At 39.9% G+C, this 14,679-nt stretch overlaps 1 protein-coding gene across 2 annotated transcripts in view; it reads left to right on the top strand.

Annotated features, from left to right (window-relative positions):
• qsox1 (quiescin sulfhydryl oxidase 1) overlaps positions 1 to 13,159 on the top strand; it is a 105,726-nt gene extending 92,567 nt beyond the window's left edge. For both annotated transcript variants that reach the window (XM_003219833.4, XM_016993010.2), the window contains exons 9-12: positions 1,334 to 1,450; positions 3,050 to 3,194; positions 4,318 to 4,494; positions 8,801 to 13,159. In XM_003219833.4, coding sequence (XP_003219881.1) covers positions 1,334 to 1,450; positions 3,050 to 3,194; positions 4,318 to 4,494; positions 8,801 to 9,636 — 1,275 coding nt within the window. In that variant the 3' untranslated portion in view covers positions 9,637 to 13,159. The remainder of the gene's footprint in view (positions 1 to 1,333; positions 1,451 to 3,049; positions 3,195 to 4,317; positions 4,495 to 8,800) is intronic.
• The last annotated feature ends 1,520 nt before the right edge of the window (positions 13,160 to 14,679 follow it).

Here is a 14,679-nt window from a genome sequence, read left to right as displayed (position 1 = left end):
TGTGCTGGACGGGGTTGCACTCCCCCTGAAACCACAGGTCCGCAGTTTGGGGGTCCTCCTGGATTCAGCGCTGACGCTTGAAGCACAGGTGTCGGCGGTGGCCGGGAGGGCCTTTGCACAACTCAAACTTGTGCGCCAACTGCGACCATACCTCGTGAAGTCTGACTTGACCACGGTGGTGCATGCCTTAGTTACCTCTAGACTGGACTACTGTAATGCGCTCTACGTGGGGCTTCCCTTGAAGAAGGCCGGAAATTACAATTGGTCCAACGCTCGGCTGCCAGATTAATAACAGGGGCAAATTACAGGGAGAGATTCACTCCCTTGTTTAAGGAGCTCCACTGGCTGCCGTTCATCTTCCGGTCCCAATTCAAGGTGCAGACCATCATCTATAAAGCCCTGAACGGTTTGGGACCCACCTACCTCCGTGACCATATCTCCTTCCATAAACCTGCCCGTTCTTTGCGATCATCCGGGGAGGCCCTGTTATCACCATTGCCTATATCCCAGGCTTGCCTTGTAAGTACAAGGGAGAGGGCCTTCTCTGCTGTGGCCCCCCGACTGTGGAACTCCCACTCTGTTAGCTTTTAGGAAAGAATTGAAAACATGGCTCTTCCGCTGTGCTTTCGGTGAGTAATTTCTGTTATATATCTCCGTATTACTCCCCTCCGAACATCTATCCTCTAGATTACCCCTTCCAAATGTCCCTGCCCATAGTGGAGTACTCCTCGGTCCCTCTCACTCCGGGTTTTATCTCTGTGTTCACGCGGCCTGCCCTTGCTTTATTGTTTTTTGATTTCTTGATGTTCTGTTTATTATTATTTATTGTATTTTAAATGGTGCTATGATATGTTGTTTTTATATTTTATTATGTTGTATTGCTCTGGGCATGGCCCCATGTTAGCCGCCCCGAGTCCCCATTGGGGAGATGGTGGCGGGGTATAAATAAAGTTTTATTATTATTATTATTATTTATAGGGATCAGGAAAGTGTGCACAGTTGTTTTTGAAATGCCACGTACTTGAAGTGGTGAACGAATATATTCCTCAAAAATTAAATTTTCCTTCACATGAGATGATATCTCAGATTAAAGTGGCAAGAAACAATCTTGCTTCCAACACAGTTTAGATGGACTTGGCTTGCAGTGTTTGTCTTACTTCTCCCAACAGGAAGATCCACTATGTACTGCATGAATTTGTTTAGAATTTGTGCTTCTGCAGAACAGTAGAATACATATGGGCCCAAATATGGCGTTCATTGATTGACTCTCCTTGCATTCACCACTGCCACAGCTAGAAGTTCATGATCCTCTCTTTTTTCATTTTTACACCAGTATTTTCCTGGACGCCCTGCAGTTATGAACTATCTTCGCAATCTAGACTTGTGGTTAAAACCAATGACAAATGTTTCAGGAAATGAATGGGAAGAGGCTCTCGGAAATAATCCGGAGGTATGTGAATGGAACCGAGGAAGTTTTGTTTCCTTTACTTTTTGTATGATAAGTTTCTCCCTCAACTTGGGTCATTTGCCTCTGACCATGGAATACCCTAGGACTTTCCAAATTATTTTTATGTTATAAAGCCTGCCCAGTTACACTGGTTGTGGATGTTGGCAGATGTGAGCCAATGCATTTGGAGGGAAGGATGTTCTAAGGCAGGTTACCAGCTGCTAGGATTTCTGGGAGTTGTAGGCCAAAAACACCTGGGGACCCCAGGTTGAAAACCACTGTTCTAAGGTGTAGTTTTGCATATGGGAAAGTGATCGAAGGCTGCCACTGCTATTGTTTTTTTAACTAAAATTGCTGTGTTTTATCTATGATGTATTTTGTTATATATTATTGTATGTTGTTTTGTATTTGTATTTGTACTCTTTGGAAACCGCCCTGAGTCCCTTCGGGGAGATAGAGCGGTATATAAATAAAGTTTTATTATTATTTATTATTATATAAAGTCAAGCTCATTCAACCTTTCTATTAATCTAGATGCAATGCACGTTATCATTGTACCTACCAGGTGATCATTGAAGGAAAATAGTAACCCTGATAACGTGGTTGAAGTATATACAGTATAGAGTCTCACTCATCCAAGACTTACTTATCCAAGGTTCTGGATATTCAATGCATTTTTGTAGTCAGTGTTTTCAATATATCGTGATATTTTGGTGCTAAATTCGTAAATACAGTAATTACTACATAACATTACTGCATATTGAACTACTTTTTCTGTCAAATTTGTTGTATAACATGATGTTTTGATCCTTAATTTGTAAAATCATTACCTAATTTGATGTTTAATAGGCTTTTCCTTTATCCCTACTTATTATCCAAGATATTCGTTTATCCAAGATTCTGCGGGCCTGTTTAGCTTGGATAAGTGAGACTCTACTGTACATAGACTGTTAAATGACATTTATTGGCAGTATAGTAACCATAAGATAATTTTTGAAATCAGAATGTATTGGACACACCTCCAGCTGATGCCTTGCTATTTCCTCTAATCCAGACATTTTAAAAAGAAGAAATGGGAATATGTTGTAAAATCAGATTATGAAATTTATGTTTTTATTAAGTACAATATTAAACAGGAGAAGCTGTTTTATTGCTTTACTGTTCTAAATGGTCTAAAACTATATAAAATTATATTTATGATGAAATTGTCACTATGAAAGATATAAAATGCTTGCATGGAAATTCAAACAACTTGTAAATTTATCAAGAACTTAGCAGTGTTCAAAATTAATTAGAACTGGAACAAATTGATAGTGTTTATTTGGGGGTGGGGGCTATATTCTTTGCACTGGATTCATTTTACTCTGAATAAAAAAGAATGTCCTCACACCAGCCAGCTGCACATTGCAGTCAGGTGCTTAGGAGGGAAGAGGAAGTTTATCTACCTTTGCTGGCCTTCACCTGCATAGTCTCTCCGAAACTGTTGAAAAATCCCAGGACCCCCCAGATCACAACCAGGAAGATTTTGTCCAATTGTTTGTTCCTTTCTTCCACTGCAGCCTTGTTGCCCTATGATAGCTTAACTCCCACTGTCTCTTTCAGCTTCCCCATGCCAGGTTGCCAGAGAACACACTCTGGGTAGGATGCCAAGGAAGCAAACCTGAGTTTCGAGGATTCCCGTGCGGACTCTGGACTCTCTTCCACCTCCTGACAGTGCAGGAAGCATTGCTCAGTCCCTATCGTTCCTGTGAGTAGGGCAAGCCTTGCTTGGTTCTCTGCATTAACTTTTTCATTCCTAATCAACATGTTTCGGGTATGACGATATTTAGCTTGGTAGGGAATTGTTCCAACTTTACCATCATTTCATTGTCTTGTTTCAGATATATTAGTTTCATTTTCCTGATGACTTTCTCTTAAATGGCACCACAATGTTGCAGTATGTGTTATCTTGGTCACTGCTTCATTTTCATTTCTCACAATTGGAGGATTTTGTACTGGCACTGTTCTGCCCCCCCCCTTTTTTTTTTTTAGGACTTTACAGTCTCACAGAGATGTCTCAAAGAGTCCCTGGAGTTTAGAGGGTCGAAACACCATGCCTAAATAACTGCACAAAATCAGTTTTTGAGAGCTTGCAAAGTTGACGCATGTACGAATACTGGAAGTGTTGCTTGTGTTAAGAAGAAACACGCTGGAAGGAAAATAATTGTGCTTAATAGGGTTCTAAACAAGCTGGCTACAGTTGCCCTTTAGTTTTTCAAACAGTGGTAGTTTATTCCTGTAGTAATATCAGCAGTAAACTCATGTACCATCTAGCCTGCCAATTTGGCATACTCCCCAATGAATGTGAAATATGTGCAGGTTGGCCAGGAAATTGATCTGCAATAGAGAACTTAGTACGAGAAAGCAGTGCCGAATCCTTCCTCCATCTACTTCCTTCATCCTGAAACACTTGTCCTACTCTGTGCTTTTTTCTTTGTTGTAGCTCATAAAGAAAAATGATACCCCTCTTTAATTCCCACTCCAAATTGTCCCTTTCCCTTCTCCTTTTCTTCTTCAGCAGTCCATTTGGCTTAGCTATAAATTGGCAGTATGAATATTGCTGATGTGCAGTATACTGTATTCCAGCAATAGTAAATGCCTGAAATATTGAGAGAGAGAGACTTAAATCTGCTTTACTTTGGAAACATTAAGCAAAGGCAGCTTCTCAATATTTTGCTGCGGTAATATAACAACAGAAATATCTGTGGTTTGTGGGGTTGGAGGGTAAAATAATAATAACAACAACAACAATCTCTTTCTCTCGACCATCACCAGCCATTTAGTACTTCATTTTAACAGTGCCTTCTCCCATCCATCTTCTGTTTCCTCAGCACCACCAGAAGTCCTTCCTGCAATGAGAGGATATATCAAGTACTTCTTTGGTTGTCGGGAGTGTGCAGAGCACTTTGAAGGCATGGCGGCAGAAAGTATGAGCAGAGTGAAGAACAAAGATGGAGCTATACTTTGGCTTTGGTCAAGGCACAACAGAGTCAATTACCGCTTGCAAGGTATCAGCCCTCTTTCTGGCAGGATATTTGTTTATTGTTCATGAGTAGTCATTAGCTGACAGGCCCCCTATTGTGTTGTCGAAGGCTTTTATAGCTGAAATCACAGGGTTGTTGTGTGTTTTTTGAGCTGTATGGCCATGTTCCAGAAGTATTCTCACAAGCTATACCTCACAACCTCTGAGGATGCCTGCCATAGATGTGGGCAAAACGTCAGGAGAGAATACTTCTGGAACATGGCCATACAGCCCAAAAAACACACAACAAGCAAGATCCCCTATCTCCTCAAGTTAGTCCTGAGCTCACAATAAGAAGGAGGGAGATGAGCACGTTGGTTGTGCTGCTGAATCTGCTTCAATCTATATTGCTAAGAGCTGTGTGACAAACCTGGAATATAGTTACACAATCTATTTTAACGGGCATATGCAATCTTAATTTTGTGCTTACTGTTCCCAGAATCCCCAAGCAGGTATGACCGCTGGGAATTTAGACTTAGTACTTTTTCAAGCTTTGCCTGTTACAACCATCCAGGAGGATCAGGATGATATGAAGAGAAGCCAAAAATAGTAGGGTCAAGAGAAATTGCTTTCAAAATGTCCCTATGTATTTTGAGAATAAATGTTCTTTCTCAGAAAACTATTCAAGCGGTACTTAACTGAACAGTTTAGGTCCACTGTGTTTTGTGTGTCAAGTAACCTTCTCTATCAGCTCTTCTAACATGCTCCTTAGCCATGCTGGCTGGGGATGATGGAACTTGTTCTCCAACACACCTGGAGCACACTGGGTTGAGGACTGTTTCAAAATTTGTACAGGTTTCAACTACTCTGTATATACATTTGAGTGATAACATTCTTTCCCCGAGAAAGCTCATTGTGACAAACAATTGTGCAAATGAAAACTTTCTTCTTTAAAATTTTGCATTGAATGGGAATTTATTTATTTATTTATTCACTATATTTCTACCCCACTCTTCTCACCCTGAAGGGGACTCAGAGCAGCTTACAGTTATGGCAAAATTCAATGCGGCATTAATCTGTCTTGCCCTGCCAGTTTTGCTTTCACTTTATTCTACCATGTATAGAAATTCTCTTTATGCTTGCAATTATATTTCTTATAACTCCCAGATTTCCATGGCCATTTTTTTTTTGCTGTAATGCTGGACTTTGATTCAGAAAATGGATCGTCATCCCATAATAAGCCAAATTTTTGATTTAAAAAATAGAACATGTGATTCTTTGTCTTGCTATTTTACTGTGATAGAGAAGTGAATCTCTCACCACAGATGAAAACAATCTGCTTTTCTTTTATCAGAAAACCTGGCTGTTTGCTGTCGGTGGGTTTTTGTAGAGGAAGCATTCAATATGTCTTGTTGTTGGCTCTGAGGGTCCAAATAACTCCCTGCTTTGCCTCTGAAGACCCTGCAGTTTTGGGGAGAAACCTGAGAGGCAGCCCTGCCACCCACCTTGCTGAAGACAGCTTGCTCTGTCTTCTACAAAGGGGAGGGGGATTAAGAGTTAACCTCTGCAAGACACAAAAGTTCATTTCTTACAAGGCGGGGATAGGGGATAGCACTAGCCCTTGACACAGAAAGAACAAGCAGCTGGCACTATTAGGCAGAAATGCAACTGCCAAATCCTCTCTGTCTTGGGGAGGGCTGGCGTGTTGTCTTCTAAAGATCCGACACGTGCCCTGAGAGGACCCTTCTCTCAAGACAGCCAGCCGTCCAAATGCTCAGTTTCTCTCACGCAGATGCAATCCTTTGTTCCCTGGGCCTGTTGCCTCTGACATGGGGAGGAGTAGGTGATGCTTATTAAAGAAAGGGGGACTGAGAGAGAAAGGATGGAAGGAAGCACAATCATTGGCCTAACAAAGAGATCAAAATAATTGATTACTTGGGAATTCTTTGTGTCTTGGGTAGTCTTCCCTAGTCTTGGAGCATATTCTTTGCACTTCTAAACCATAGATTCTACTATCACAATGCAGTTTAAATTTATTTTGTTTTGTGTAATTCTTGCCCCTAGACCTTACCGTCTCAAACCAAGGGTAGATATGAACCATTTCAAATGTGCTAAAGTCTCCTTCAGAATTTCATCAGTACATTCAGTGGCTACATGTTGCAGACCAGCAGGTTAAATGTTGAGATTGTCAGCAAGTACAATGGAATGTTAATGAAATTTCACCCATCTGTCCAAAAGTGTGTCCAAAAATGGATCGTGAAGTCTGTTTTATGTGGCCAGCATAGCAAGTGAGGGAACTGGAACATGGTTATTGCTAACAAGCACTACTATAGTAAGACCGTGAATTTAGACTTACAGTAGAGTCTCACTTATCCAACATAAACGGGCCGGCAGAATGTTGGATAAGCGAATATGTTGGATAATAAGGAGAGATGAAGGAAAAGCCTGTTAAACACCAAATTAGGTTATGATTTTACAAATTAAGCACCAAAACATCATGTTATACAACAAATTTGACAGAAAAGTAGTTCAATAGGCAGTAATGCTACATAGTAATTACTGTATTTACAAATTTAGCACCAAAATATCACAATGTATTGAAAATATTGACTACAAAAATGTGTTGGATAATCCAGAACGTTGGATAAGCGAATGTTGGATAAGTAAGACTCTACTGTACCACCAGAATATCCAGGACTATTTGCTTTCCTTTGTGATTCCCAACCAATACAGGTTCTCTTTTTGAATACTTGTAAAAATTCAGTCACAGAGAAAACAAAATTTTCTAGCTCATCTTCCACTTGATTCCAAAAGTCAGAGAACTCTTACTGCTATTGTTGTTGTTCTAGATCAGGGGTTCCTAAACTTATTTGGCCTACCCCTCCTTTCCAGAAAAAATATTACTCAGCGCCCTGGAAATTAATTTTTAAAATTGTTAATAGCAATTAAACAGAAAGATATATGTACCTGTGGCCATCATCGCTCCCCTGGATTGCTGCAGCGCCCACCAGGGGTTGGTAGCGCCCATTTTGGGAATCACTGTTCTAGATAGATAGATAGATAGATAGATAGATAGATAGATAGATAGATAGATAGATAGATGATAAGATAGATGTATTGCACAGCTGCCTTGGATCTCACTTTGAGAAAAAGGTGGTATATAAAATCAACCAATCAATCATTCTATTTTGGAATCGTGGTATTGTATGGCCATGTTCTAGCAGCATTTTTTCCTGACATCTATGGCTGGCATCTTCAGAGGATAATCTAAAGATGCCAGCCACAGATGCAGGTGAAATGTCAGGAGAAATGCCGCTAGAACATAGTCATACAGCCCAGAAACCACATAACACCCCAATCAATCATTCCTTTCCCCTCTAAATTGGAACTCACAATATTTTGATTTGTTGTAGATCTTCATAAATCAAGGGAATAATAGGCACTGTCTCTCTCCACTCAGCCCATTTGCCGCATGGCCTCCTCAAACATACCCATACGTACATTTCAGATAGTTATGTACATTGGTTTATGTTCCTGGATAAATGAGTGGCCATTCACTGAAATAATGTTTTCTGTCCCTTCCTCTTTCTCTTCATTCCGCCCTCATACATACATATACACACAGCAGTCTGTGCCAACTGAAAAACATCCCCTGAGGGCCACAGAGCTTCCTGGGAAGTGTGAGTTGTATTGTTGCATGGGGGCCTGCTGGAGGAGGGGTTCTACCTGGTCTTAGGTGATAATCCTCTCTCCATCACCCCTGCCCCTAATGCTGCTAAGTGGCACAGGTGGCTGCAAAGGCTGAAGAAGAAATTGTCACAATTATCACCCAACATATAATCTCCACACTAAAAAAAACCACCTGAGAAGTATCACTATGATACCAAAAATATATATCTTCAAGGATATAAAAGCCTACTTCTTTTGTTCAGTGGCAGAAAACAGAAAAATAAAGTTTTGACACTTGAAATGAGATTTTTCAGCAGAATATAATATTTTCTTGATGTATCAAGTTTTTTTTCCAAATTATTATGATGTGACTCTGCAAAAAAGCAAATCAGACTTACTTTCATTTGGCAAACACTGCTTGTCCATATAGCATGCTACTCAGCAGCTAGACAGGGCAGGTGGCCAGTCAAGCCCCAATTGCTCTCCAATTGGCCAGCACCTCTAACATGACCCTGAATGCCATCTGGTCACCTTCCAGAAGGAAAATTGTGCTCATAGGCCAGCATCCATGGTTCAGAGTATGGCTCACCGATATCTTAGATGTCAGAATCTTAGATAAAGGTATATTTTAGGCTTTGTAACAGATAGCATCTTAAACTTCTCTTTTCCTTTGGCTTTTTTAGGAGCCCCAAGTGATGATCCAAAATTCCCCAAGATTCAGTGGCCTCCTCAAGATCTGTGCTGGTCGTGCCAGATAATAGTCAATGGAAAGCGTATGTGGGATGAGAGGGCCATCCTGAGGTTCTTCAAAGCTCATTTTTCACGTGGCAATATTTACTTGGATTTCATAAAGCCTCTGATCAGACGGGGTCGAGATGTTGAAGAGAAAGATCACAATGTTGTGGGGAAACTAGAGGAAGGCAAAGAAGAAGAAAATGGAAGACAAGTTGAAGAGGAATTTGAGGAAGACAAGAAGAGGACAGAGAAGCCAGAGAGTGGGAGGGTAACAAGGAAACTGGAAAGATCAGGCTTGACAGAACCGCATAAACCAAGTATTATCAAAATGAGCACAAAAACCAAAGAGCTGGAGGAAGATATTGTTGATCTTGACTCCTTCAGTGAGCTGCATTACAAGAGCAAGGCTTTAAAGATGGCAGGCCAGATTGGGAGCAGGAACAGGCGGAGTAAGAGGGACGTTGGCCTTGTGCGGATGGAGAATGAGGGCCAGCAGTCTTTTGATATTGATGCAGCTTGGGAACGGCTGAGACATAAGAGCTGGGGAGGTCAGCACCTCATCGGTGCCATGGAGGAGGAAGAGGAGGAGCTTGAAAAGGAGAATGGGGTTGTCTCGAAAAGGAACCAGTGGTTCCACATCCTAGGTGTGGGTTTTTCCCAGCTAGACATCAGCTTATGTATTGTCTTATACTTCCTCTCCTCCATGTGTCTGCTAGGCATGTATGCTTTCTTCCGTGTGCATATGAAGTATCGCAAGGGCCGCTCGGGCTTCCGAGTGGCCTAAGAAAGAAGCAGAAGAGCTTGTGCCTGCTTCCTGTGGTGGCTTCTCAACATCAGTTTGTACTCTGGTTTTGGATATGCAAATACAGTAAACTGTGGGTTTTGCCTTTGTTATGAATGGTACATGGTTACATTGTGAGGGATCAAGAATGGGAAACAGAACTCTTTATTATGGGAAGCAGAGTGGCTAAAACAGGCATGTTTTCATCACAACTTTCACACCATGTATGCCGTTTCTGCTTGGATATCTGTATTAGAGTATAAATTGTTGACTGTCAAAAGGGGAAGCAGATTTGTTTCAGAGTGTATGTTGACTATTTGATTCTCTAAGGAGTGAGAGGGGCTTTTCATTTTTTCACCTGTACTTGGGATTACAGTATTCAGATTACACCAGGCAAATGTAGCATAGTTTTCAGGGCATCCACATTTAACATGGATCTTGAAGACTGTTTTATGTGGCCAGTTTGAGAGCAACAACTAAATGGCTGTTTCCAATATTAATTAGACATAGAACTCCATAATTTTAAATACCGCTTTTCCATATTAAATACACTCTATATCAGTGGTTCTCAGCCTGGGGTCCCCAGATGTTTTTGGCCTTCAACTCCCAGAAATCCTAACAGCTGGTAAACTGGCTGAGATTTCTGGGAGTTGTAGGCAAAAAACATCTGGGAACCCCAGGTTGAGAATCACTGCTCTACATAGTGTTGGACTTTTTGAGCAAAAGGCTAAATTTTCAATGCTTGGTAGTGTATTAATATCCTGAAAAACACTTCAGTCTCCCAGTTTCTTAAATCCTAGATATAGAAGTGCAGTCTAAATCATTCAATTGAGAGATGCCTTGATCTTTTTTTTTTTTACTGAACTGGAAGCCAAAATGTCTGATCCTTTTTGAAACTACCTTCAATAAAGCCAGCATGTGTGTTGCTGTGTTCGCAGCTGATAATAATAATAATAATAATAATAATAATAATCAGAACTGTATTAATAATACAGTAGAGTCTCACTTATCCAACATAAACGGGCCAGCAGAATGTTGGATAAGTGAATATGTTGGATAATAAGGAGAGATTAAGAAAAAGCCTATTAAACATCAAAATAGGTTATGATTTTACAAATTAAGCACCAAAACATCATGTTATACAACAAATTTGACAGGAAAAGTAGTTCATTACACATTAATGCTATGTAGTAATTACTGTATTTACGAAGTTAGCACCAAAATATCACAATGCATTGAAAACATTGACTACAAAAATGTGTTGGATAATCCAGAATGTTGGATAAGTGAGACTCTACTGTAGTAATAATCAGAACTCCCCTCCTAACCCCCTTTAGTTGTAATTTTTGGTATTAAGCATTGAACAACTGCATTATACGTGCCATAAATGGTGTTGACACTCGTCTCTTCCTTTTCCGGGAGTCTCTCCTGGATTGCAACATTGCCTTTTCCTCGGATCCAGAGACCGAAGGCAAAGGGCATAAGGACATTAGCTTGTGGAATGCCACTGCCATAAAGAAATGAAGATTGCTTATGAAACAGACAGAAATATTAATTCTTAACAGTGAGGGCATTGGAATATATTAATCAGCCAACTGTGAAAATGCCAAGCATAAGGCCCCATAGCAAACATCTCACTATGAAAGGCTAGCATTTTTCGCTTGCTCCTGACTTGCTGCTGAATGTAGTTGCTCCCACATTCTCCTCTCACTCACGTCCTATTGTCCACTTTTCCTTCACTAGCTATTCTTCAGCTACTCAGCTTGCCAGCAATATTTTTTTTCATTCACGCTAATTTCATCCTGATATCATTGCCATCATGACCATTCTATAAAGGATTGCTTTATTACAGTTGTCAATAGTAGAGATAGTGATGATGAAGATGATGATGATTATAATACTTATTATTTCTTACCTGCCTCTCTCCAAGGTTTGAGACAGGTTACAACAGAGTTAACCTACAGAGTGTCCCAAAAGTTTCCATAAATTGTGGCTAAGTGTACCACTATTTACAAAATATTGTTTAAATTATACATATATTAGAATATACATATATAAAAAATATAATACAAAGTTGTTGCTTTTTCCCATGTATGGAGACTGCTGCGATGCCCTATACAATAGATAAGAACATAACAGTAGATAAAAACATAAAGCAATTTAAAACATGTCAATTAAAAGCAAATAGACAAGATTAAAATATACAATACAATCAATCATAGCTATAAAATATTAGTTTAAAATTCATAGGTTAAAATTGACTTGGTAAGAAATGCATTTATATATAAAAAAGAAGCAAGTCTACAAACAATCCTTAGTTTTACAAATAGTCACAAAATTACATAGGTATTGATAAGCTCTCAAATCTGAACAAGGCTCCATTTCTTTTAGCTTTAGTCTTGGGGCCCTTCCAGACAGGCTCTATATCCTAGGATCTGATCTCAAGTTTTCTGCTTTAAACTGGATTATATGAGTCTGCACTGCCAGATAATCTGGGATAAACAGAAAATCTGGGATCAGATCCTGGGATAGAGGGCTTGTCTGGAAAGGTCCTTCATTTTCCTAGACCTTCCAGAATTTTGGTGATTTCATATACAGTAGAGTCTCACTTATTCAACATAAACAGGCCGGCAGAATGTTGGATAAGCGAATATGTTGGATAATGAGGGATTAAGAAAAAGCCTATTAAATGTCAAATTAGGTTATGATTTTACAAATTAAGCACCAAAATATCATGATGTATTGAAAACATTGACTACAAAAATGTTTTGGATAATCCAGAACGTTGGATAAGCGAATGTTGGATAAGCGAGATTCTACTGTATTTAGTTTTATAGAAGGGGAGTTGAAGAAGAACTAAGCTGAGTGTATGTATCAGTAGTCGATGGACAAGAGGACAATGTTCAGGAATCTGGGTCAGGGACATAACCCTCTGATCCTGAGTTTGGAAGGAATAACAGAATAGAGGGATGGGGATGATACCAAGTCCACATCTGTGTTGGTCTTGCAAATAAGCCATGGCAACTTTCGGTCTATGGCAAATAACTTGCTGCTGTTTTTCTAACAAGAAATTAAGTCAGATCCATAAAGAAAATAACATTACAGGTACATGCAGATACTGTCACATTTGTGCTTCTCAGGAAACTAATTTTTCCAATTTCTGCACCAATCCCTCCACTCCTTTTATTGTAGTGTACTTCAGCTTTTTCTTGATGAGCTGAGCCATTAGTTTTTCCATAAGTGCCTTGTTATGATCCCATGCTCCTAATAACAGTCTGGTTGAGCTATGGCTAAAAGCATGGAAACGCCGTGTTTGAAATGTCATCTCTGTTCCAACCTTACCACAGTGGGCTTGTTCTCTAGGCCATAGATCCCCTTTTGCAACAGGGGCTCGCTTCCTAAATACTGACCTGTAGTAAGGATTACTGAGTTGAAGTAAGTGAATTGCTTTGAATGATTGAAGTACACTGTACAAATATGTATTTTGCTATGATAATTTCACTAGCCATAAAAATGTTAAATAAGATTAGGCCGTTTTCCAGATGCAGTGAAACACTTTGACAGTGTTTAGAAAGATTTTCCCATTGCCTGTAGGTTTCCAGCAATGGGCTATCGTCATCTATTTCTCCCTCACATGTTTTCTGTTCTGGCTACAGAGTGGTACTACAATTTTATTCAATTTTATCATGTTCAATCATGGCTGCTGCCTTAATGTTTGTGGAATTGGACTGAGATGGGAGAAGTATCCTGGCAAAACATCTTAAGGAGCCAAGCATTACTAGCCTGTCTATCTGTCATGTATTTTCCCAAAGTGCTTTGGTTACTATAAGGGTTAGAGCAAAGATGGCTGGCAATTATCATCTCCAAATGCTAATCTATGGGCTGGAACAATCTTACCCTATCCTGGATGATCGGGTTCTTCAAATAAAACTGGCAGGATGTTAGGCAATGTAAAATATACTTCCAAACGGTATGGCCCTGACTGTATAAAGCAGAGTGTTTTTACAACCACTGTTGCTTCTCCCTATCTGGGATCTCTTGCCCAACAGCACAGAACAGGTTTAGGTGAGTGATTCTGACATGCTACCGAATCTAATGCGTATCTCAATCTTAGCGTTGTAATTTAGCCAAAAAAGATTAGACTCGAGTAAATACGGTAAATTATTGGATGTTGCACAGAACAGCAGTCCTGTATGTTTTGAGATGTTGCTATTTTAATGTTTAATGTAACAGAATGATTTTTCCCTTTCTGTAGATTATTCTTAAAGTCTTATGTTTTTTTATTATCAAAAATAGCTAAAAGCCAAGATTTTTCTTTTTTTTCATGTAATATGTAAGTACCCTGCAGTTTTCTTTCAAATGATGTGGACGTGTCTCTCTTTCTGCCCAGAGTCTCTGGCTAATAATACTGCTTCACTCAACTTAATTTTGACTGTCCTTATCTACTATAATAAATATATGGCCTTACGTATTAATCTGCTGGAGGTATAAACAACAATTTTCAAAAACTTGATCAGCCTTTCTCAGGTATCACTAGTGGGAAGGAAGGCAACACCAGTAACAATCCAAGTGCCTTTGAGCCAGATTTTCTTAGTACCTGGAATCTCTTAGCAGGAACGGTCTTCTGTATTCTTGCTGGGTTGTGTGTCTATGTATATCTATTCACAGGACACTGTCTGAAGACTGTTGTTGCTTATTCGTTCAGTCACTTCTGACTCTTCGTGACCTCATGGACCAGCCCATGCCAGAGCTCCCTGTTAGCCGTCGCCAACCCCCAGCTCCTTCAAGGTCAAGCCAGTCACTTGAAGGATATCATCCATCCATCTTGTCCTTGGTCGGCCCCTCTTCCCTTTTCCTTCCATTTTCCCCAGCATCATTGTCTTCTCCAAGCTTTCCTGTCATCTTATTATGTGGCCAAAGTACTTCATCTTTGCCTCTAATATCCTTCCTTCTAGTGAGCAGCCAGGCATTATTTCCTGGAGTATGGACTGCTTGGATCTTCTTGTGGTCCAAGGCACTCTCAGAATTTTCCTCCAACACCACAGT

The sequence above is a fragment of the Anolis carolinensis genome, chromosome 4 (assembly GCF_035594765.1).
Source record: "Anolis carolinensis isolate JA03-04 chromosome 4, rAnoCar3.1.pri, whole genome shotgun sequence".
Taxonomy (NCBI): domain Eukaryota; kingdom Metazoa; phylum Chordata; class Lepidosauria; order Squamata; family Dactyloidae; genus Anolis; species Anolis carolinensis.
This window is presented reverse-complemented; position numbering and strand designations above follow the sequence as displayed.